Source organism: Phaseolus vulgaris, chromosome 10 (genome assembly GCF_000499845.2).
Source record: "Phaseolus vulgaris cultivar G19833 chromosome 10, P. vulgaris v2.0, whole genome shotgun sequence".
In the NCBI taxonomy this organism is placed as follows: domain Eukaryota; kingdom Viridiplantae; phylum Streptophyta; class Magnoliopsida; order Fabales; family Fabaceae; genus Phaseolus; species Phaseolus vulgaris.
The window spans coordinates 38,508,317-38,533,908 of NC_023750.2; the positions used below are offsets into that span (position 1 = coordinate 38,508,317).

The window sequence follows — 25,592 nt, forward strand, 5'->3', positions numbered from 1 at the left end:
AATTTTTAGACAATGTATAAATCAAAATGTAAGATGATATGTGTTGAGCCAGTGTATAGTAGTTGCATGGTTCAGATCCAAGCTTTAGGTTCATTTGTGATTTGCATGTTGGCATGGTAAGAAGCATTAGTTGAGGAGTTAAAGGATTAGTTATTAAGTGAAGGGTAGTTAGAAGGAAAGAATTGGTCATGTCAAAAAAACCAGACAGATCCTTTAAACTCGCGGGAATACTGTCACCCCACAGAATCGTTCACAATCATGTTTGAGTGGTGAAGCTCAAGTTCATCAACTTTCTAATCTTGTACCATAACTCACATAACTTCATGTAAAGTTACTGGTCTTGGTTAATAATATTACAAAGTTAAAAAATTTACCATTTTTTTTTCATTTTTCACTTTTATGTTTTTGGTTCCTTACATTTTTCATTCCTATGCCAAGATTGTTTGATTCTCTTGGAAAGTTGGTGACATCAACTCTTGCATAGGAAACCCAGAACTCATTTTTCTTCCTATTCTTTTTTTAATCACATTTTGGAAGGAAGGAATTCTGCTTTAGTTTATGTACAATTTTGATGGTGCTTCAATCTGCATAAGCTTTACACAAGAAGGAGCTTGTGATCTCAATCTCCTTCTTTGCTTTCATTTTGTATTGCTCACCGCCATTCTTATCTGGTTAGAATCTAAACTCTATTGATGAATTACAATGGTTTCCAATGTGAATGAATTGAACTCATACTACTTGTTCATCTCTCTTCTTTCTTTTCAGGGTTTATTTTAGATCAAAACCAGAGTTATGGAACAATTTAGGCAAATTGGGGAGGCACTTGGGGGTTTGAAATCTGTGATGGTATTCCGGGAGAACATTCAAATCAATCAGAGGCAATGTTCTCTGCTGCATGATGTGTTCAGCTTTACATATGAGTGTATTGCAGATGAGATTATACAGAACCTGCAATTTGAAGAGAAGAATGTGAAGTGGAAGATTCTAGAGCAGCCCTTGAGAGAGATCCATAAGATTTTCAGAGAAGGTGAAACTTACATTAGGCAATGCATGGAAACAAAGGACTGGTGGGCAAAAGCCATTACCTTATGCCACAACACAGATTGTGTTGAGTTTCATATACACAATTTGCTTTGTTGCATGCCAGTTGTAATTGAAGCTATAGAGTCTGCAGGAGAAACATCAGGGTTGGATCAAGAGGAGATGCAAAGGAAGAAGAATATAAATTCTAACAAATATAGGAAAGAGTATAGAGACATGAAACTTTTCAGGTGGAAATTTGGGAAGCAGTACCTCATCACTCAGGACTTATGCCACCGTTATGATACAGTTTGGAAGGAAGATAGATGGTTCCTTTACAACAAACTCTATGAAAAGAAATTAGAAGGTGTAACAAAGTATGAGAAGAAATTGATAGATTTGCTTTTGAGGAATTTGGAAATATCAGAATCAGTAGCAGGGAGGCTCCTTCCAAGCACAATATTGGTTGGGTCTAAGGACTTCCAGGTGAGAAGAAGAATGGGGAATGCTAGTCAGTACAAGGAGATTTCATGGTTAGGTGAAAGCTTTGTGATAAGACATTTTACTGGAGACATTGAAGCTTTGCAACCTGAGATCATAGAACTTTTATCTCTTTCCCATCCAAATATAATGGACTGCCTTTGTGGTTTTGCTGATGAGGAGAAGAAAGAATGTTTTTTGCTAATGGAACTCATGAGCAAAACCCTTTCCACCCACATCAAAGAGATTCATGGTCCACGGAGGCGAATACCGTTCTTGCTTCATGTGGCAGTTGATCTCATGCTTCAGATTGGCAGGGGAATGGAGTATTTGCATTCAAAGAAATTATATCATGGAGAACTAAACCCTTCAAGCATTCTTGTTAAGCCTAGAGGTACATCCCCAGAGGGTTACTTGCATGCCAAGGTAACTGGATTTGGACTAACTTCTGTCAAGGATTTGAATCAAAAAGGGACCACAAATCAGAATGGAACTCCCCCATTCATCTGGTACTCTCCTGAAGTACTTGAGCAGGAAAACTCAGGGGGTACATCAAGCTCCAAGTACACAGAGAAATCTGATGTGTATAGTTTTGGAATGGTTTGCTTTGAGCTTCTAACTGGCAAAGTCCCTTTTGAAGATAGTCATCTCCAAGGGGAGAAAATGAGCAGAAACATAAGGGCAGGAGAGAGGCCACTTTTCCCACTTAATTCACCAAAATATGTTATTAACTTGACAAAGAGATGTTGGCATATTGACCCAAATCAACGTCCAAGCTTCGCTACCATATGTAGAGTTCTTCGTTACATAAAAAGATTTCTTGCTATGAACCCTGGTTACAGTAGTCAGCCAGAACCACCACTGCCACCAGTAGATTATTGTGATGTAGAGTCTGTGCTTCTGAGGAGGTTTCCTTCTTGGGGAAGTTCCGAATCAGCACCAGTTTCAAAAATTCCATTTCAAATGTTTGCCTACCAAGTTATAGAGCGAGAAAAAATAACTACAGGTTGTAAGGAAAACTCTGAGTCTGGGAGTGATGCTTCAGCCTGTGGTGATGAACTTGTTACTTCAGGGGATGAACCACTTCCATCCACAGCTGAAAGGAAGACTTTTCTCGGAAATGAAATTATGAGCAGAAAAATTAATTTGACCAGGAAATCTCTTGATTTGAAGCTCGCCAAACAACCAGGTTACCTTCTGAACTTTTTGCTCTTGCTAGTTTTCATGCCATTATGGCAAGTTTGTGAATTTCTTTTTAATCAACCAAAATCTTAAGTTGCAAACTCCTGCACGCCAAGGATACAAAAAGGCCTGCTAGGAAGAAACCAACGAAATTACAGAAGTATTCTAGCCATAATAGTCTATTAATTCTAACAATTTGAGAAAATTTTAATGTCAGAATGATTTAGAAATGTTGTAACTGAAATTGCATATAGCAATTTTCGTGTCAGAACAAGTACAAGGAACTTAGAAAGCCCAAAAATCCACTTTCACCAACTGTCATTACATGACTTTAATTATGTCCTCATTTTATCAAATTTTTTTTATATTACATACACAAAAGAGGAATACTACCAAAGCACACTTTTCAATAAAATGTACTATGAGACTGAAATACTAGTGCATCATATTAAGGGTGAGTTTGATTTTCCATTTTGAAACTGCAACTAAACAAGGTTGCTCACACAATTGGTAGAGGGTGAGGCAAGACACACAGCAAAGTGAGAATTTGGGAGAAAGGTTGAATAAGATATGAACTTTTTAAAAATCCTTTTGGAAAGTTTTTAAATAAAATAAATTTGGAATGAGAAGTTCTTTGTTCAAAATGTGAAAATTATTTTAGAAAACAGTTTTTAGAACAAAAAAGTAGGAAGAAAATCAAACAGAGGCTAAATGATGGGAAGCCTACTTCCTATTTAGTGAAATCTACTCACTAAACATTTATCAAATATAAATCTGCCTTCAAAAGGAAAAGGAGAGGGGTGTTAAGGAAGCTTCAGTCTCATATAATTGCTAATTGTTTCTGGACTTGATGTGTTTTTCAATGTAGGTACACCGAAAGCGAGATCAGCCAAACCTCCACAAATGTCCCCTCGTGCAAGAAGTATGAGGATGTCTTCAGAGAATATATCAAGTCCAAGGGGAATAAGAAGAGTAGCTTCTGGTCATGTCTCAGACTCTGAGCTTTCTTAGATCACAGAATGGATTCACATTTTAGTCTGACTTCAGACACCAAGCAGATACTTAAGATTCTTCTCATTTGCAAGGATGGATTCACATAATTAACTTAAGTAGCTTAAATTAATGTATTCTTGACATGAGTAGTATGTGAAAAAGGATAGGAACAGCTAGAAGTTCTTTGACAGACTCCTTGTATTCATGCCACAGCAAAATGTCTGATTAATGCATGAAAACATTTTTTCCACCATTTCCTTATCCTTAGTAACTGGGTGGAAAGAACCTGAAGACTCAAATCCAGCAAAGTGGCACTGGAAACATCTTTTGAGCATAACAGAAAACTAAAACATGGTGTATAAAAGGTTTCAGTAGTTCTGCTTTATATCGCATTCTTTATCACCAATCTTCAATAGGATATTTTTTTCAGGTAGTTAATAAAAAAGTTCTGTGACATATAGGTAGAGTTGGCTGCCAATATGAATAAACATGTTTTGCACAATTTTCATTGGCGGTGTAAAATTAATATTGGAACCATTATCACAACTACAACTAGTTTTTACAAGCAAACTAGAAATGAACAGCATAAATCATATCCTGTACTTCTCTGATAAACTAAAAGTGATTTGGACACTAAAGTAACTTGTATGTATCTCTGCGCTGCATCCAGATTTGCTTTAGTAATATATCCCTCACTTGCTTAACAGACTGCAGTATCAGGAGCTTGGATGTGTAGGAGCAAGAAGTTATGCTGTAAAACAACATCTTTGTCTTAGATTCAAGTTCAATCCAACTTTCAGGTCTGTCTGGTGTCCCTAGATGCGAAGTTTCTGAAAGAGAAACTTCTTCTTTGCACTTTGGAGGGTGCTATATACAGATGTAAATGAATCAGAGGAAACCATAGTCATGTGTGATACTGATATTTGAAAGAGACTTGCACGCTTCAGCTTCACTAGTGCTTCAGTTCAAAATCCTAAATTTGTACATGCTATATACACTTTTGGTTCAGCTTTTTTTTTTGTTTCAGATCTTAAAAAAGTTATCTTCATATCATTTTGTAGGAAACAAGATCCGGAAAATTATGAAAGCATGAAAAATAAGCACACTTTTGCTCAAAAGCAATTTATTCCCCATTAATCATTGAAGCCTGAATAAAAAACCTAGTCTGATAGTTCATCTAAAATAAAATGAACCCTTTTAAGGCTTCAGTGTTAACCAGACAAGTTCTCTTTTCTGTCAGACCATCTGCAATAGTTTCACAATTCCAACTGAGTTGGCGGCTACAAGCATGTTAGATTTCTTTCTCCAGCAAACACAAGAAACAAACTGTCCATTATCTGGATGACCAGAAATGGGATCAATTGACTCAAATTTATGAGTAGCAATTGGCACTGGCAGTGATTTGTGATAACAGTATACCTGAAAGGGATAAATGTTTAAAATAAATTAGATTTTGTACCTTGTTATGGAAAAATTATTAAGAGAAAGCAAAGTCCCATATTATCATTAGCATGGTGTAGATACGAATCACATCACCTTGTTAATTGTCTTAACTGTAAGAATGAATGATTCTCATTGAATTAGGTACGAGACATATGCATGAACTCCAAGCATGTTTCATGTGCTATAAAGTAATGTTCTAGAACAAATAAAATCTGCTACCTTCAAATATACATAGCCTTGGCTTGAAGTAAAACCTATGAACTAATTACTACACATCATTAGCATCCAAGGACAAACTCAGACTAATATTCCATTGTTACAAAGTCAAGATTAGGATACAATCAAAATTATACCTCATTAGATTCTGAACCACATGCAATGTATCCATCCAAAACAGATAATCCCACGAAATTCTGGAGAAGAATTTGAACAACAAACAAATTACAAAATATCAAAGAAGACAAATAGAGTATGGTAAAATGTGGAAAAAAAATCAACCTTTTGATTTCTATGTCCTTTAAAAGTTAAGACACAAGCATCAGAAGACAAAGCAGAAGAACTGGTTTTCTTTAGGTCCCAAAGCTTCAAAGAGTTGTCAGTGGAAGCAGTGACAACTGTTTCAGCATCTATAAATTTGATATAGCTCACAGATTTGGCATGACCAGCTAAAGAGCACCATGGGATTCTAGTGTGACGAAGATCATAACCATAAACCTTGTGATCAGCTGATCCAAAAAATAAAAGATTTGTCGATGGAGGAGAGAACTGAACACAGCATATATTGGAAGGCATCTTTATAGTTTCCACAGAATTTCTCTACAAGCAAAAAATTGAGACAATTATTACACAATGTGTAGCACAAGCATTCAACCGTGTCTTTCTATCACATATTAATCTTGTTTAGTATTCCAGGAAAAGGGCAAAAGAAGATGAAAAATATTACACTATATAACTTCAAATAGTATAAATACCAAGTGTAATAGTAATGATTTGCTATTAAAATGCATAAAAGAAAGCATGCCTCGTTAATATTCCAAACTTTGACAGAACAGTCATCACTTCCACTAGCAAACATTTTTGGGTCTGACAGAGAAATGTGAACAGACCAAGCTCTCTTTTGGTGCTCCATGTATTGAGATAAAAGCTGACCAGTGCCTGCATCCCACATCTGAATTTATCCATTCATGTTATATCAGTAATTTCAAATGTCAATGGAACCTAAAAGTAGTCAAAACAGCAAAAACAACGATATAATGATAGCATACTTCTTGGTACGAATGAAAGAACATGACTAACATTGGTTTTCTTTCAACAATTATAGCACTATTGTTGCAAGAACTACACACCTTAATCTCACCACCATAGTCAGCAGATGCCAGATGATTTTGTATGTAAGTGTTCCAGCAAACACTACTAACCTTTGATTCATTTGACATCTCAACTACTGGGTACTGGATTTCAACAGAATCATTTGAAATATCACTGAGGTCAAAAATCTTGATTTTCCTTGAAATTCCTGCTGCTGCAATGTATTCTTCATCACGGTCAAAGCTTAAAGCACATACTATATTGCCAGAACTAAACTGATCACTGTTTCTTAATCTGGCACACTCTTCAAACTTGCTGTAACGAGCAAACTTGCATAAACCTTCACAGAATGATTCTAGACAAGCAACAGAAGAACTCCGAATTCTTCTTGGCTCCTTATCAACAGTCTCTACATGCCTCCATTCACTTTCCATCACATTTTTATCATTGCTTGAAGCAGATGAAGCCTCTTTCGGCAGGGCTCTGGATCTTGCAGAAAAGTATGAACTCTCTAGCTGATTTATATTACTCAATAATCTTTCTTCATCAGCAAATGACCTTCGAATCAATCTACTAATGTCTGAACTGGAAAAATCTTGACAGTGTGCACCGTTTCCTCTCTCTTCAGGATTTTTCGTTTGTGCCAAAGGAAATGCTGAATCTGTCCCAAGTGAGTAGCTTCTTTCTACCTCCTTAATATCTTCATTCAAGAAATTCAGCACTTCTTCCAACTTGGTTGCCTGTTTCTTCTTTTCTTCTCTGAGTGAAAGTAGAAAATGTAGTAAAATCTGTGTTTCAAAGTCATTCTCAGATACTCCAACATCATCTTCAGAATTTGATTCCTCTGGTTCACATACAACTTCGGATTCTGTAATCTTCCTGTTAAACACAAAACGAAAATTACAAAATTATAGAAGAAACATGATACATTTATATCAACAATCCTTTAGCTTTGTCATTATTCAAACATATAAAAGATGCAGTAATCAGATATCTGTTTCTCAATCACATGTAACACAAACAGATACTTGACCAAGTTTTATGGATCTGAATACAAACACTACATTTCCAAAAATCTAAGGTTAGGGAAACATGTTTCTACTTAAAATTAACATTTTTAAGAAATTCTTTTTTTCAGAAAAGATTTTTAGTTCAAGTTTCTTTCCCAAAATACTTTCATTGGAGAGTTGATTCCATGTATATAGGTAATAATTGTTCTTGGTCTATATCGTTTTATAAAAAATGTGACATATTACATAGTCTTTACTTTCATAATACAATTTTTTTTACGAAAGACAAAATACACAATTTTTTTATGAAAGAAAAAATACATATTTGGATACATTTTCATAAATAAATCACCAAAAGTAAACAGTTTATTTGTAAGATAAATAAAATAAAGTTTCCTTATTCATTTTGACTCAAATATATTGAATTTTGATTTTTTTTTTTATTTCGGATAAAAGTTTATTTGAAACCTTGAATATAAGAGAAAAGAAGGGCTAGTCTCTCGCATCAAGATTTTCTTTGATAAAGATATAAATATATTTTTAAAAATATATGTTTTGAATCTTATTTTTTATCAAACATAGGTCTATATTTTTATATCCATATATTTAGTCTTCAATTTAAAAAAAGAATATCTAAATTTAGTATTTTTAAACATGAATAAAACGCAGCATCAATTTTTTAGGCTTGTAGGAATAAGTTTACACGTTTTTTTAAAAAAATTTAGAAATCAAACTCTTCTTTATTTAATTATATATACATGGCCTTTATATACTAAAAAAATACACTAAACTTTTTTTTCACTATAATATTGTTTTCTCTCCTCCTCCACGTACGAATATAAATGGAAAGAAGAAAAAGTATTTAAATACTTTTTAAATTTATATTTAATTTAAATTTGTTATAATTACTTTTTAAACAAACATTATATAATACAAAAAAAATGAAAGATGAATTAAATATGAAAAACAAAGACCTTACAAAATTAATAATTTTAATGTGTCCTATAAAAAAATATTTTACTTTCTTTACTTAAATAATTGAAAAATTATTTTTTTATACTTATTAAGGTATATTCTTAATAATAATTTGTATGAATAGTAAAAAGTGGAGTGTGTATTGAAGATAATAATCACATACAGATGATCGAAAAAGTTATATTTTTCAAAATAATGTTATTTATTTATCTTTAATTAAATTTAAAAAATTATAATTTCTAATTTTAAAGGAATTAAAAAATAAAACAAAACAAAGTTTTACCCATTTAACAAAAGTAGAATTTTCAGTTTTAAATTATTTAGGGACAGGTAAAATAAATTATAGAAACAAAGTAGAAAACATACGTTACTAAAATCATACTTTGATATTTGAAAAGAAAAATGTTTCTTTTACACCATATTTTATCAAAACACTTCCATTTTCCAATCATTTTAATAAATTATATTTTACAACCTATTTTAATAAATAATATAAGAGTAATTTTTTTAACGCACACCTTTTAAAAACTTTAAAATGTTTTACCACCACCATATAAAAGGTTCTTCATATAAATTAAAAAAATGTCAAATATAATTTTTCTTTAAATTGTAGTAAAAAAACATATTTAAAAAAATTATAAATTATAAGGACCCTCTCAGCGACCAGAGTTGTTGTTCTTCGTCGTCGACCGTGGCCGGCAAGGTTTGCCGAGCGAGCAGGGGATGGAGCTCCGGCGAGTACGTGGCGTTCCTCGTTTTCCGATAGGCGGCGGCGGCATCGCAGGGAAAGCAGTTGACGGTGGAGTCAGCGAAGAAGGTCTTGCGCCTGCGGAGACAGTAGAGAAGGGCAGAGAGGGCGAGGAGGAGGAGGAGAGCGCAGGCGGCGGCGACGACGGCGACATCGAGGGCGTTGGCGGAGGTTGATGTGGGGTGAGAGGGTTGGTTGAGGAGGGTTGTGGTGGTGAGTGTAGAAGTGGTTGGGTGCAGCATTTTCCACATTGTGTTGCTTTTGAGGGAGAATTAGGCAAAGAAGAATGCTTTAAATGGTGAATCATATGAAACAATAAATAGAGATAAAGTTGACCTCAATGTTTATGTAAATTTTTTTAATTATGTTTAGGTGTATAAAATAATAATATTAGTTACTATAAATATTGATTAATGTGATTTTAGTGATAGATATGGGTAGGTATGGATTATTTTATTATTATTTTGCCATGTGTTTGATGTATTTCAAGCACAAAATTTGCTTAGTTTCGTGTATGGTTTCTGTCCACAATTCTTATCATTTTTTAATCAAATCAAAGAAAAGGTTAAGTAGTGGTGGGTGCAATTAAGATTCTGCTTTTTCTCATGCTTTCTTATCTCAAAAAAAATTCACCTTTTATTTTATAAGTTTAATTAGGCCTTACTACTTCTTGAATTTCTGCATGATGTGCAAAGAACGGTAGGAGGTGATAACCACCGCTTGGGATCAGAAAGATGAAGGAAGAAGATAAAGGAAGATGAAATTGCTTATGGAAAAGGGAAAAATAACTGTCTTGTCTTATTACTTTTGCTATGTACAATATATATACGAAATACAAAATACAATAGTTTGGGCTTCAGTCCAAGGAACAAAATTAGAAAGGCCCAAAACTCAATATCCCCCTCAAGCTGGTGCGTGGATATTCAGCACGCCTAGCTTGTGAAGGAGTCTATGAAAAACATCATTGTCAACTGGTTTAGTGAGAAGATCAGCAGGTTGATTTTCAGTACTTATGGGTAACAGATTGAAGAGACCTTGCTGAAGCCTTTCTCTTACCACATGGCAATCTATATCAAGGTGTTTTGTCCTTTCATGGAAGCTGTGATTTTGAGCGATATGTCTAGCAGACTGACTATCACAATACAAATTTGTTGTGCTATGAGTGGTAATGTACAGATCCTCCAGCAAGAAAGTAACCCATTGAACTTCACAACAAGTTGCAGCTAACGCACGGTATTCTGCCTCAGAAGAAGACCTTGATACGGTGTTCTGTTTCTTGGTTTTCCATGATATTAGAGATTCTCCAAGGAAAATACAGAAACTAGTGGTTGATCGCCGTGTCAAGATGCAAGATGCCCAATCAGAGTCACTGAACGCCTTGATTTGGATATCTGTGTTTTTCGGGTAAAAAATTCCTTGAGCAGGGGAGGATTTGATATACCGGAGAATTCTCTGTGCAGCTTGATGGTGTTGTTTTGTGGGTGCTTGAACAAATTGACTAAGACATTGAACAGCAAAACTGATGTCAGGTCTTGTGTTCACCAAGTAAAGCAAGCGGCCAATGATCCTTCGATATGCGGAAACATCATGCACAACAGCTTGTTCAAACAGCTTTTCATTTTTCTTGACCATAGGTGTAGAAACTGGTTTCGCACCAGGCATCCCTGCATCAGCTAGTATTTCAAGAGCATATTTCCTCTAGCAAATGTGGATCCCTTTCTTTGTTCTAGCAATCTCCAAACCTAATTTTTTTTTTAATTGCCCAAGGTCTTTGATGGCAAAAACTGCATTCAAAGAACTCTTAAGAGCTTGTATCTCTTTCATGTTATTCCTAGCAATTAGTATATCATCGACATATATGAGAAGTGCTGTAAAAGTGTTCTCAGTTTTTCTAATGAACAGAGAGCTGTCAGCTTTTGAATGAGTGAAATTAATTGAGTAAAGAAAGGTAGTAAGTTTATCATACCATTGCTTGCTTGCTTGCTTCAAACCATATAAGGATTTAGTCAAGCGACAAACCTGGTTTTCTTTTTCAGTGGTGATCCCGGGAGGAATGTCCATGTAGACTTCCTCTTGTAAATCCCCATGCAGAAAAGCGTTATCCACATCTAGCTGCTCAAGGTGCTAGTCCATAATAGAAGCTACTGCAAGGATGCATCGCAGAGTGGTGAGTCTCGCAACTGGTGAATAGGTCTCCATGTAGTCTATTCCTTCCCGTTGTGTATATCCCTTCGCAACAAGACGTGCCTTATACCTCTCAATCTTCCCATCAGCTCTTCTCTTGATTTTGTATACCCATTTACATCCAATGGGAGTTTTGTTTGGAGGAAGATCTGTGATTTCCCAGGTTCTGTTGAATTCGAGCGCTTTTATTTCAGATTCCATAGCCTTCAACCACTCAGGGTGTCCCTTTGCTTCTTCAAAGTTTCGGGGCTCGATTTGTGATGAAAGGGACAAAGTGTATTTTAGCTGTTTATCAGATAATTTATGGTATGAAATGACAAAATCAAGAGGATAACGTACCTTTGAGTTCAGATTCTTATTGCACGGTGCAACCATCATCTGGTGATGATAATCTTCCAGATAAGTGGGTGGTCTCCTAATCCGTGTGGAACGCCTCAGATCATCATGAACAACATTGTTCTCGTTTTGTCTCTGTTCTTCTTGTTCAAAAAGGCTCTCTTCGGGTTGTTCAAGACCATCATTCAGATACATCATAAAATCGTTTCCTTCTTGAGTAATGGGTTGATTGGGTTGACTATTCCTATTTTTCAGATCACAAAAACTAGTTTCATAGAAAACAACATTTCTAGATACATAAATTTCTCTAGAGTGTATGTCCATGACAATATAACCTTTCACTCCTTGTTTGTAACCAAGAAAAATGCACTTACGTGCTCTAGGATCAAGTTTGTGCCTATTTTGTTCCAAAGTGGAGGCAAAACACAAGCAACCAAAGACTTTAATATCAGCTAAAACAGGCATGCATTTGTGCAAGAGTTCATAGGGACTTCTATTCTGAATTACAGGTGATGGTAAGCGGTTTATCAAATAAACAGAGTGCAAAACAGCAAAAGACCAGTATGCATTAGGTAGATTTGATTGAAACATTATGCACCGAGTAACGTTAAGAATGTGTTGGTGTTTTCTTTCCACAATAGAATTTTGTTGTGGAGTTTCAGTGCAAGAACTTTGATGTATGATACCATTTTTATCATAAAAATCATTCCAGCAGAATTCTTTGCCATTATCCGTTCTAATGGTTTTAATACTCTTATCAAATTGGTTCTTAATGTGAATAACAAAATGCTGTAAAAGATTTCTAGTTTCACTCTTATTTTTCATAAGATGAACCCAAGTATGTCTACTAAAATCATCCACAATGGTTAAGAAGTACCTGTGACCTTGAATAGAAGGAACACCGAGAGGACCCCATATGTCAATGTGAATAAGATCAAAAACAGATTTACTAAAACTTTTACTAAGCTGAAAAGGTAATTTGTGTTGCTTTGCAAGATGACAGGGAGAACAGATATTATCATGATTGAAATGTATATCATTGTGTGTTTTGGCTAAGTGTTCTAAGACCTTATTCGAAGCATGGCCCATCCTACAATGCCAAATATCAAGTTTTTCAGTAGTTTTAAAAACAACTTCATTATGTACAGAGTTAACAAGACTATCCTTCCTATCTGCATACATGTGATAAAGCCCATCCTTGATTTCAGCTTGACCAATCGTCTTCAAGGTAAGCTTTTCCTGTATCTGACAAACATCATGTGTGAAAACAAATTGACACTTAAAGGATTTTGTTAGTCTTTGCACAGATATAATATTTAGCATGAATTCAGGTATGTACAAAACGTTATGCAGTATAATATCTTTGGTTAGGTAAACAGTTCCAGCAAAAAAAGCAGTGACCCTTTGATTGTTGGGAAGCTTAACCATTACTGGTTTTATCTTGTAGTAATTTGTGTAAATAGAAATAGAGCAGGTCACATGGTCTGTGGCTCCAGTATCAAGAATCCAGCAATTCATACCTTTTCTACCTGTGTTGTTGTCAGCTGTTGGGAAGTCTCCTATGGTGTTGTTAACAACCTTTTCTGTTCCTTTTGAATTCTGTATCATGTCCAAAAGGTGTTGGAGTTGCTCCGGATTGATAGCTTTAAAATTTTTCTCATTGACAGCGTCATTGAATATGTGTTTTCCTCTCTCGTTCTCATGATCTCTATCTTCTTCAGTAGTGCCTGCATTGTAGTTGACTTTATGCTTCATCCATGGTGGGTATCCGTGCTTCGAGTAGCACTCGTCTGCGGTGTGATTCATTTTGTGACAGAAGGAACACTGTTTTCCATATCCTTTTCCCCTTCCTCTGCCGTAGTTGCGCCAGCCTTGTCCATGGTTACTAGTTTTACTGATTTTTTGATGTTGTTGATCGGTACTATTTGCTAGAATCTTTGTATCCATTCCTATACTTTCACTCAAGTGCCTTTCTTGTTGCAGAACCAAAGAGAAAACTTTGTTAATACCTGGCAGAGGTTCTGTTAGCAAGATCTGCGTTTTGACAGCATTGTAAGCTTCTCCCAAACCCTTCAAGAAACTCATAATGCGCTCTGAATCCCTGTATCCTGCCATGATTTTCATCATATTGCAGCTACATTTCATTTTACAATAACAGCTCGGTAATGGCCTAAAATAATCCGATTCTTCCCACAAGATTTTGGAGTCGGTATAATACTCTGTTATGCTTCTTTCTCCCTGCTTAATAGAATTTATTTCTTGCAAAAGGTCAGATAAACGGAAATGGTTGCTTTTTGAGAACCTTTCTTTGAGATCTTCCCACAGTTCCTTCGCATTATCAATGTAAACGATGCTTTGTGCGATTTGTGTTGAGATGCTGCGTGTGATCCATGAGATAACCATAACGTTGCATCTCTCCCATGCTTCGTATTGACTCTCACCGTGCGATGGCTCAGGAATATCCCCGTTGACGAACTTGAATTTATTTTTCGAAAGCAGAGCACGTTTCATCGCCCTACTCCATGAGTGGTAATTTGAACCATCTAACAGCGGAGTTACAAGGACCATACCTGGATTTTCCCCAGGGTGTAGATAATACGCACTGGTTGGGTTTTGTTGATCATTTTGCTGTGAGGGTTTTTCTTCAGCCATGAGTTGCAGAAACGACGAGGATCAAGAAAACAGGGGAAAGGAAGAACAATAATGGCAGCGGACTCTGATACCATATTACGAAATGGACTTTAAGCCTAACTCAACCCCATAAAACCGGCTCAATGGGGTGAGGTTTGCACCCACTTATATACAATGAAGATTCTAATCTCTAGTCGATGTGGAATCTCCAACACACCCCCCTCACGCCGAGACTGCCAACTCGTGCATGAGACTATATATTTTGGGTGGTCCAATAGCGGCCCGATAGCGGGTGGCACGATAGGCCCAACAAACACTCGCTAGGATAGGCTTTAAATGGCTCTGATACCATCTTGAATTTCTGCATGATGTGCAAAGGAGGGTAGGAGGTGATAACCTCCGCTTGGGATCAGAAAGATGAAGGAAGAAGATAAAGGAAGATGAAATTGCTTATGGAAAAGGGAAAAATAACTGTCTTGTCTTATTACTTTTGCTATATACAATATATATGAAATACAAAATACAATAGTTTGGGCTTCAGCCCAAGGAACAGAATTAGAAAGGCCCAAAACTCAATACTACTCAACTACTATTACATTTTATTATCTATTTTATATGGAGGTGGAAAAAGAAATTGCCAACCACATAACATACCATTAATTTCATATAACAAGAATATATCTCAATCATAAGGAAAAAAATGCCAATTTATAAAAAGAAAAAAATTTAATTTTAATGGATGAAGCCTACTTTGACCTTAATTCTAACAGCTTAAGACTAAGACTTTTCCAACCCACTATCAAGATAAGAGAACTTACTTTAAAGATAAACTATTAAGTTTCAGTACTTAAAGAGTGCACTCTCAATCAAATCTTCAACATGATGCTCTTTTTCTTGTGATAACAAACTTGTGAGATATAGAGTTAGCACCAATGAAATAAACTAAAGTAATGAAATCAATTTTTTAAGGGTGTAACATTCCTAGTTGAACCATTATATCAACTACAGTTAGGTTTTGCAATTAATAGCAAAGCATAGGTCATATCATGTACTTTTTCTGATAAAATAAAAGTGATTTTGAAGTTAATTGGTATTTATCTTTGCTTTGGAACGTGTGCTATATACAGAAGTAATTGATCAAAGGAAACCTTTAGTTCCATGTGATACTAATTATTGAAAGAGAAGTTACAAGCTCAAAAGCCTCCATTAGCACAGGCTATATACATTTCTTGTTCATCTAACTTTTGTTCAGAAGCAATGACAATTCAAGACCCCATTTAAGGTTAATACTCCTTTAATCATTGAAGCCTGAGATTTTATGTCAAATAAAACGCAAGCTTAGTCTTCTGAAAAGGGTACTAAACAAATTATGCAGTCAAGAAATGAAAGCTTTCCAATTTTTTTCTCTTTTCTGTCAGACCATCTGCAACAGTTTCACAATTCCAACTGAGTTGGCGGCAACAAGCATGTTAGATTTCTTTCTCCAGCAAACACTAGAAACAAAGTGTCCATTATTATCACCACTACTTAGATGACCAGAAATAGGATCAATTGACTCAAATTTGTGAGCAGCAATTGGCACTGGCAGAGATTTGTGATAACAGTACACCTGAAAGGTAGCAATGTTTAAAATGAATTAGAATTTGTATCTTGTTATCCTGCATTTGCTGGAAAATTCAATTAAGAGAAGCAAAGCTCCATAAATACCATTAGCATGATGTAAATAGAATGACCTCACCTTATGTATTAATTGTAAGAATGGATGATACTCATTCTCTAATTGTGCACATTAAATTAAATACATGACCTATATGGTATAAAGAATTATGCTTGGTGATGCAGAACAGATAATATTTTAACCTGCATTAGGATTTGTGGTAACAAAGCTTGATTTCATACAATGATCAGGCTCCTAAATAAGCATAAAGTAACACAAAAGAGAAAAGAAAATTCAACAACTAATTTCTTTTCCCACATGTAGTGCAGATTGTGAAATATTTTGCAGGCTTCATGACAATCAGCATCCAAGGGTGAACTCAGATTATTATTCCATTTCATATTGTGAAGTCAAGGTTATGAAAAAATAAAAGCCATACCTCATTAGATTCTGAACCACATGCAATGTATCCATCCAAAACAGATAATCCAGCAAAATTCTGGAGAAGAAGAAGATGACGATGAAAGATAAACTGATTAGAAGAACAAATAAAAAAATACAGAAAAGTGTGGTAAAATATGTTGAGAGACCAACCTTTTCATTACTATGACCTTTATAGGTTAAGGCACATGCATCAGATGACAAACCAGTAGAGCTGGTTTTTTTAAGGTCCCAAAGCTTCAAAGAGTTGTCAGTGGAAGAAGAGACAACTGCTTCAGCATCTATAAATTTTACATAACTAACAGCTTTGCCATGACCAGTTAATGTGCACCATGGAATCCTAGTGTGACGAAGATCATAACCATAAACCTTGAAATCAGCTGATCCAAAAAATAAAAGATTTGTTGAGTAAGAAGAGAACTGAACACAGCATATATTGGCAGCGTTCCTGATGGTTCCCAGAGAATTTTTCTGCAAAACAACAGCATATGAGACAATTATTATGCAATATGAAGCAATAGAATTCAACCGCATATTTTCTATCAGTTTAGTAAAATTCAATGCTTTAGTGGATATAAATAAGGGTACAAGTATTACAATTGGATTTCTAAAACCACTAAAGTTTTGGAACAAAACTAGATTCTTAAACAACTATACTTTTGGAAAGGGGGAGTATGTCTTAGTAATGATTTGCTATTAAATGCATAAAAGAAAGCATGCCTCGCTGATATTCCACAGTTTGACAGAGCAGTCATCACTTCCACTAGCAAACATTTTTGGGTCTGCCAGAGAAAAATGAACAGACCAAGCTCTCTTTTGGTGCTCCGTGTATTGGGACAATGGCTGACCAGACTCTGCATCCCACATCTGAATTCATCCATACAAGTCATGTTATTAATGTCAATGAAACCTAAGAAATAGTCAAATGCAAAGGCAATGGAAGTTTGGTTAGTATGAAGAAGACAAGACAAAAGTTGGTTTTCATCAATGTTTTAATAATTTTAGTCCTTGAAAATATGATGAATTTAGTTTCAATATCACTAAAAAAATGTTAGTTATAGTCTTTATAAATTGTAAAAGTTTTCAAAGTAGTACCTATCGTTATTTATGTTAAGTTGATAGTGTATGCATCTAGATATGTCAGGTGATGTTTATCTGAAACTCACCTACATGACATGTCTAGATATATATCACTTCATTACATAAGGATAAGGACTACTTGAAAAAATCATGTGGACTAAAATAAAAATTTGCTATATTTGCATAGACTAAAAGGCATTAAACCATTTCATCAAGTATAGTTCAAATGTTGCATGGTATACACACCTGAACCACACCATCATAGTCAGTAGATGCCAGATGATTTTTTATGCTGGTGTTCCAGCACACACAGCTAAGCTTTGATTTATTTGTCATCTCAACCACTGGGTATTGGATGTCAACAGAATCGCTTGAAATAGCATTGAGGTCAAAAATCTTGATTTTCTTTGAAACTCCTCCTGCTGCCATGTAGTCCTCATCACGGTCAAAACTTAAAGCACACATTACATTGGATGAACTAAGCAGATCTCTATTTCTTAATCTGCCACGCTCTTCAAACTTGCTGTAACGAGCGAACTTGCATAAACCTTCAAAGAAGGATCCTAGACAACCAACAGAATTATGAATTCTTCTAGGCTCCTTATTAGCATGCTCTCCTTGAGGCAATCTCCATCTATTTTCCATCAGATTTTTATAATTGCTTGAAATAGGTGAATCTTTTAGCAGGGCTTGGATTCTCGTAGAAAAGTAAGAATTCTCTAGCTGACTTATGTTAGCCATAAATCTTTCTTCATCACCAAATGACCTTTGAATGGATCTACTGATGTCTGAACCAGAAGAATCTTGAAAATGTAAATTGTTCTCTCTCACTTCAGAATTTTTCATTTGTGCCAATGGAAATACTGAATCTGTCCCAAATGAATAACTTCTTTCTACCTCCTGAATATCTTCATTCAACAAATGTAGCTGTTCTTCCAACTTGGCTGCCTGTTTTATCTTTTCTTTTTTGATTGAAGTTAGAAAATGTAGTAATTTTTCTGTTTCAGCCTCGTCATCAGATATTCCATCATCATCTATAGAACTTGATTCCTCTGATGGGCGTATAAACTCAGATTCTAAAATTATCCTGTTGTACATAAAAGAAGAATTAAAAAATTATAATATAAACTACATCTATATAAATATTCTTTTAGCTGTATGATTACTTAAACAAGTAAAATAAATGAGAGAGACTGATGTGGTTTTCCTGAGCAGCTACTTTCATTTACCAAGAGCCAAGAAGTTCCAAGGTGCTAGTGGCCAAAAAATATTCGCATAAGGTAATGGAATCTGGAAATAAAGAAATGCCAAAAACCAAAAAATGAACAGCACCTTAACAGCGTAGCATGCCCTTCACAAAGGAGACTAATAACAAAATGTGCTAATCAGCACCGTTTCAAGCTGACATTTACACAAATGGATATTTAACCAATTTTCTATGAAGCTTAAAGCCATTCTAGAAACACTCCTTTTTATTGGTTTCTGACTTTTAGTTATCTGGTTTGTCAAGCATTACGAGCAATAAGAATAACAGTCATATGGCTAGCAAATCAAGTTAAGAACGAGTTTCTTTTTATCATCTATAGGCTGCATTGTACAAGCAGAAAACCAAGTAACATCATATTAACAAGTCGCATACATAATGTAGTAAGTATTTTGCACTACTTCATACATTGCTCCTAAGATTAAGACAGTCATATGGAGTTTGTGTAGTTAGCACCACTCATTTATATGAGTGGCCAGATAAAAGCATGCAACTTTAACTTTTCCACACAATGTCCTAAGTTCCCCTCAATATCAGTATGTCACCACTATCATCATCCATCCTGAAGCCATTGAAGATGGCACTGTCATAATACATCCTTGAGTAAGAAAAATTTTACAAATTCAAATGAGGCATATTGACAAACATAAGATAACATATTACATCACCTAGCATTAGGGCGAGAGGATGGTTCAGGATGCAGAAGCCAAAGACAAAAGCCAGCTTCCTTTGGATTTTCTGCTAGAAATTTAGGCGGTAAGATTCTATGACACAACTCCAACATCACAGTTGAATGCGCCTCCTCTGACTCAATATTGCACAGCAACTGAGAACACCATCCACTTAAATGTTAAAAGATTAATATATTTAACGAGTTAATCTTTGAATATGATTAATAGCAACTTAAATAGTTAAAATGATCAACATATTTAACAACTCCAATCCGGAAAGTTTAATCCACCATAACTCATGTTTCAATGTCAATTCTAAAGGTTTGGTACTGCATGTCAAACAGGTGTCTTGCTTGGAATTAACTTCTTGGCAGGTTGCAGCAACCAAAAATCTCATCGTTTTCATGAACATATTCAGAAAAAAAATGGAGCATATTGAAGATCTATGGTTAGTTTCATTGTAGAAATCCAACAAAATAATTTGCCTTGCTATCAATCAAAAGAATATATGATAAAGCTTTATGGAAAGTAACAATGTGTGAGACAATATTTTCTTACTTCAAAAAGAAGAACTCCAAGGCTGTAAATATTAGATGACAAGGTGCAGACTCCATCATTCAGCATTTCTGGACTACAATACGACTTCTCTTCTAACTGAATGGAAGCAGACATAAACTGATTTTCTTTGGTAAAAGTTTGCTGACAATTAGAAATATTTTGGCAAATACTTTCTTTACTCCTCGATTCCAAGGGTCTGATTGTGTCAGAAGTTTGATTCACTATTGTCCTGCAGTCATGAGTAAAGGAGCATTGATGCGACTGCCTAAAAGATTCTGTCTCCTCAAATAGTTTTTTCTGCTTTGTACTCGAACTTTGGCAAGCACAGGTATTCTGTTCGAGAGGCCTTTTCCTATTCACATTGCAGGTCATGACTTCATTACCTAACTGTTGTTGGCCATATGAACCAATGTACTTAATCTTACTTGAAGGCAATAAAGTGAAACAAGATGGTTGAAAGTCTAGCAAGACAAGTCCTTGGGAGTGTGCAAAATCAACCGTTTCCAATACCTGCTTAAATATATGAATCTTTTTTAATTTCTTCACTTTATGACATTCACATTTCAGCCACTCTCTTAAGTTGATTTCATTGATACCAGACACTACAGTTCCTTCCACTAAAGGCTTATTATCATCTTCAACATTTGATCTCCTCAGTGTATCAGATTGAAACTTGGCCGCAAAAGGCTTCTCATCCTCCTGGCTCTTATGTGCTCCTACAATGATGAAGCTTTTGTCTAAATCTTCACAAATAACCCCCTTTCCCTTCCTTGTTTGCTTTACAGATTGAGGATAATGATAAGCAGATGAAGTACTCTGAGTTATGCTGCTAATAAGATGTGCATTATTTGAGATTATAGCCTTGCCCATATGGCTTATATCCCCTGAGACTTTCAGTGAGTTCTGATTTACACTCTTGTCAGAGAGAGACTTCAGACCCCAAATTTCAGAATCATTTCCCTTAAGTTCTTTACTTAACCTGAACTGTTCTTCAACCTTGGAAACAACTTCTCTATTTAAGCCATAATACTTGGACTCAATAGTCAATTGATTCCTTTCCTGTCTTGAATTATGTGGGTGACTAACTAAGTCTGTATTCTTGCTCTTATAATTCCTAATAGGAACAGACAACTTTTCAACAATGTGTTCTGAGTCTATAGTAGAACACAAACTAGTACTAGGAAGTCTAGATTCAGCTAAGGAAATTACATACCTATTCGTATGATTATCTTGATTACCAATCACATTCTCATTTGGCAAATTCTCTGACCATTCCTTCTTAATAGGTGTGCACAATCTAGGTGATTTTGACATGTTTTGCTGACCCTCATGCTTAAGAAAAGGATCATTAGTTTTTCTCTTGTGCTCCTCAGTCTCAGTCCCACCATTTGCAGTAGTCATGTCTTCTAGCAAAACTCATGCAAATCCAAGTGCAGTACCTTCAATTAATTTCAAAGAACTGCACCAGAAAAATTAGATCAATGGGATCACAAAAAATAGTTCATAGAAAAAACCTCAACATAATTAGAATGACAAACTATGAACATGAATGAAGGTGAAAACCTAGACACAATTATACTTAATCCTGGACTCCTTTACTGTCACCGATACAAAAAAAATGTCAAATCTCGCTTCTGTTCTAAAATTTCCAAAGGGTGACATAAGCATGCATGTATTGAAACTATACAATTTGTTATATCAGAAACACAATTACAATGTTAGATGACAAAACATGGAAGTTAACCATTTAGCTAAGATTATAGAGAGTGTGACTGTGTTAAGCAAGAACATATACAAACAGCTATGGTAGTGGAAAGAGAAAGAAATATCAGATACCAATGGATAAAATGAACTGATAAAGAGGATGGTTTGGATGGTTACCTCAGTTAATAAGAGTTCCTCTCAGAAAAGAAATATCTTGTTCACAAAACTGACAAACAATAAATACAATGAAACCAATATAAATACTTTGAATTTGGAGGAAAAATTAAGGATGTTTTGAGTTAGATATTTTTATAATTATTATGGACACCATTTAATACTTTTTCTTTTTCATTAATTAGATTCTGAGTACATAATAAGACTGTCCTCTGAGGCCAAAAGTACTGCCACGATATCATGTTGCCGCCGCCACCTACACAAATTTAAATGAAGTATAAATTAATTCTTTTTTTTTTCATTTTTTTTATACTTTTATTAAGGTGGTCCGAGTGAGTACGTCAACTATTTAATGTAATGTTTAATGTTTTTGTTTAAAAAATGATGTTGTGTTAGGAACTCATTTTGATTGAAAACTTACACAGAATATTAGTTTAAAGTTAAGATATTTAGATATTTATAGAGTGTTAAATATTAAATATCATTATGTTTATTTTACTTGTTTAAAATTTGTAGAAACTTGACTTATTTCTTAAGCATGTTTTAGAAGTAATAAAAGTTATATTTATTATTTTATTCAGTATGAATATTATATCTATCTACAAAGTAGAATGGAGAATTAAGTTTAGTATAATATCTTGAACTCAATTCAAGAACAAATATAAATTGAACAGGACTGCTCAATTTTATACTTATTAACATGACTTTTAGATCATTATTATAAAATTAATAAGTTCATATGATAATTTATAATCAGATATTTTTTTATAAAGACAAAACATTCAAGTAATTTTATCAATAATTAGCTTTATTGATGACTGGATACTAGATGATATTTAATAAAAAAAGTTATTATTTTTTATTTATAACATTTTAGTTTGATATTAGATTTAAGAAATTTAAAAATTAGTTTCCTATCAAATAATGTAGTTGTTATATTTTGCATTAAATAATTTAAATAATTTTTAAAATTAAACTATTAATTTTGAAGAAAAAAATATTGGATGGTTATTGAGATGACACGACACTAGAATGTAAATATTAATATTAAAAGAATTAAGAAGGTTTATAATACTTTGGTGAATCTACTTTACACGTGCCATTGATATTATTTGGGTTTTATATATCGTGGCTTATGATCGGCGAATGCACACAAACAATCTCTCACTCGTGTCGACTACCAGAGAAAAAGAATATTTTTAAAAATTAACTAATATTTATAATAAAATAATGACTAATAATTTCTTTAGTGAATAATAAAAGAAAGAAAGAAAGAATATGAAAACAAAGAATAATAAAAACAGAAAGAAATACAGATGTTCAAACTACAATTACAATGTGTATAGTGATGACACGAAAACAAAGATTGATGAGATTGATAAGTTTGTTTATAAGTTGTTGAATATATTTTTAGATAGATTTGTGACATAAATTGTATCATACATTTAAGTCTTTTTGTATTAGTTGAAATGCTTAACAAAATTAACTGATATATCAAAAAGTTCCTCACTTTTATATAACTTATTTGTGGTGAATAATGGTTAAATAAGATTTAAATCACTATAAAAAAATTATTCAATACAAAAAATTATTCAATACAAATCTATTTTTAGATACCAAAATAATTAGTTGTAATAATAATTAAATTAAAAATCATTTTAGAAACTAAAAAAAATAGTTTCTAAATTAATTTTATTATTATTAAATAGTTTTTAAATTAATATCTAATTAGCAACCAAGTTTTTAATATTCTAAATTTAATAGCAAAAACTTTGGTTGCTAATTAAATACCAATTTAAAAACCATTTAACAATAATATAAACTAATTTAAAAATCAAAAATTTATTTAGTCTCCAAAATGATATCTAATTTAGTCACTATAACAACTAATTAATTTTTTTAAAAAAATTGATTTTTATTTCATAATTTTTTTTTAATGAATATCCATAAATAGAATTTTTGAATAACTTAGTGTGTTACGTTTAGGTACTTTTTACACATTTTAATTTTTTAAAAATAACTTCTTGTTGCATATGTTCTTTTTTATTAAGGTTGTTGGTTTAGAAACATAAGGCAAAAAAAATTACTTTAAAAAACGTTTTTCCTTTTTGTAGCGTGCACAGAAAAAAAAATAGAGAAAATATTTTTATTTTTCCTTGTTTGTGTTGTTGGGATTTGAGTTTTTATTACTGTTGAAAAATGGTGTATATTAATAGAATTTTTTAATAATTTAATGTTTTACATTTAAATCATTTATAAATATATATATATATATATATATATATATATATATATATATATTCAAATAACTTCTTGTATATGGTGTTTTTATTAAGGTGATTCGATGTAGGAACATAAGGTAAAAAAGAAAATATACTTTAAAAGTGGTTTTTTTATTTTTGTGTAACGAGAAAAAAAAGTTCAAAATGGAGAAAATGTTTTTTTCCTCCTTTAGAGTGGTTGTGTTTTTGGGGTTTAAGCTTTTATTACTGTTAAAGAATGGCTTCTTTTGAAGAAATCAGATTGTGGGTATGGTGTAATGGTTAAGAATGGTAGAGATTTATGAGCTAAATTTAAGATTATTTGAGCTTGTGATGAAACTAGTGGTGAGGAAGAGTAGCAGGATGCTTTTGTAATGATGTATCAATTTGTTTACATACCTTATACCTTCATAAAAAGTAATAATTTATGATTGGCTAATTCTTTTTATTTGGACTAATCTGTTCTATATAGACTCCGCGTTTTGTTAATAAAATGTAGGTTGGATTGATCTTTTTGTGTAATTAAAAGTAAATTGATTTTTCTATCTTATTCTGCATAAGACTGTGAGTTAATCCGTGTAAATTTTTTCTTTAGAAATTCAATAAAAATATTTGCTACCAAAAATTGAATAATTATAATATATATATATATATAAAAGAATTCAATCAAAATATTTGCTACTTTTTATATTGTTACTGAAAAATTATATATAAATTGAATAAAAAATTGAACTTATGTTTGCTACTAATATAAAATATCAAACATCAATATTCTTCTATTTCAAGCATACCAAACATCAATAATTTAATTAAGATAAAACACAACTTGTTTTTTTTCTTTTTTTATGTGAGTCAGTGGACCAGCTCGCCCTGCTGTTGGCCCGTGCGGACTGTGGGTTATGCGAGCGGAATAAAACGGGTAGTGGGTTGAATAACTGAGTTTGTCTCGCGCTTTTTATTATGTGTACCCAATATATATTTTAAAACTCCAAAGTATCGTTATCATCTTCATTTTCAAAAAAAAAGTTGCAAAGGAGGTATTTTACTATGGTGGAGGCATTTTGAGTGGAGGTGGTGGTAGTGTAGTGGTTTGTTATGGTGGTGGAGCCAAACCATTACTCTTAGGTGCGGTGCAATTGTCTTTTCAGGTAAGCAAAACCGTTTTCGTGTACTTTTCAATAAAAAAATGATGTTAAGCTAATATAAGATATCGGGATCCACAACATTGTCTACGGATGCAAAAATCCATAAATATTGATTGTGTACTTTGGATTTTCAAATCCAAAATGAGATAATAGGCTTCTAGATGTTGGCGTCCAAAAGGTATTGGTGTTTGTCCAGATAAGCTTGTGGATGCCATATTCGGAAGTGACATATTAGTTATGAACTTGCATGTCCGGAATTTTCTGATTTAGGTTGTGGATATGGATATTTGGAAGGTAAAAGTTCCTGATATGTGTTTTTTATACAAC

The 25,592-nt window shown here is 33.6% G+C and overlaps 3 protein-coding genes across 9 annotated transcripts; 1 reads left to right on the forward strand and 2 right to left on the reverse strand.

Annotated features, from left to right (window-relative positions):
- The first annotated feature begins 645 nt into the window (after nucleotides 1–645).
- On the forward strand, nucleotides 646–3,927 carry LOC137819209 (uncharacterized). The gene is made up of 2 exons (XM_068622986.1): nucleotides 646–2,689; nucleotides 3,551–3,927. Exons 1-2 carry the CDS (start codon nucleotides 793–795, stop codon nucleotides 3,691–3,693), a joined length of 2,040 nt encoding a protein of 679 aa, XP_068479087.1. The 5' UTR covers nucleotides 646–792; the 3' UTR covers nucleotides 3,694–3,927.
- Nucleotides 3,928–4,155: 228 nt separating this feature from the next.
- On the reverse strand, nucleotides 4,156–9,455 carry LOC137819210 (protein SUPPRESSOR OF PHYA-105 1-like). Of its 3 annotated transcripts, none has more exons than XM_068622990.1 (6): nucleotides 9,064–9,455; nucleotides 6,537–7,305; nucleotides 6,140–6,286; nucleotides 5,617–5,934; nucleotides 5,472–5,531; nucleotides 4,156–5,094 (listed from the first exon to the last, which is right to left on the reverse strand). In XM_068622990.1, exons 1-6 carry the CDS (start codon nucleotides 9,408–9,410, stop codon nucleotides 4,912–4,914), a joined length of 1,824 nt encoding a protein of 607 aa, XP_068479091.1. In that variant the 5' UTR covers nucleotides 9,411–9,455; the 3' UTR covers nucleotides 4,156–4,911. The 3 variants fall into 3 exon arrangements, with proteins under 3 accessions (XP_068479091.1, XP_068479090.1, XP_068479088.1); XM_068622989.1 differs by having other exon boundaries at nucleotides 6,465–7,305; nucleotides 9,076–9,454; XM_068622987.1 differs by having other exon boundaries at nucleotides 6,465–7,305; nucleotides 9,064–9,454.
- Nucleotides 9,456–15,443: 5,988 nt separating this feature from the next.
- LOC137818429 (protein SUPPRESSOR OF PHYA-105 1-like) lies at nucleotides 15,444–22,032 on the reverse strand. Of its 5 annotated transcripts, none has more exons than XM_068621865.1 (9): nucleotides 21,863–22,001; nucleotides 21,195–21,440; nucleotides 19,982–21,095; nucleotides 19,421–19,578; nucleotides 17,735–18,575; nucleotides 17,129–17,275; nucleotides 16,562–16,879; nucleotides 16,407–16,466; nucleotides 15,444–15,919 (listed from the first exon to the last, which is right to left on the reverse strand). In XM_068621865.1, the coding sequence occupies exons 2-9, from the start codon at nucleotides 21,380–21,382 to the stop codon at nucleotides 15,725–15,727; spliced, it is 3,021 nt and encodes a 1,006-aa protein (XP_068477966.1). In that variant the 5' UTR covers nucleotides 21,383–21,440; nucleotides 21,863–22,001; the 3' UTR covers nucleotides 15,444–15,724. The 5 variants fall into 5 exon arrangements, with proteins under 5 accessions (XP_068477966.1, XP_068477969.1, XP_068477967.1 ...); XM_068621868.1 differs by lacking the exon at nucleotides 21,863–22,001 and adding an exon at nucleotides 21,818–21,833; XM_068621866.1 differs by lacking the exon at nucleotides 21,863–22,001 and adding an exon at nucleotides 21,726–21,806.
- Nucleotides 22,033–25,592: the final 3,560 nt, after the last annotated feature.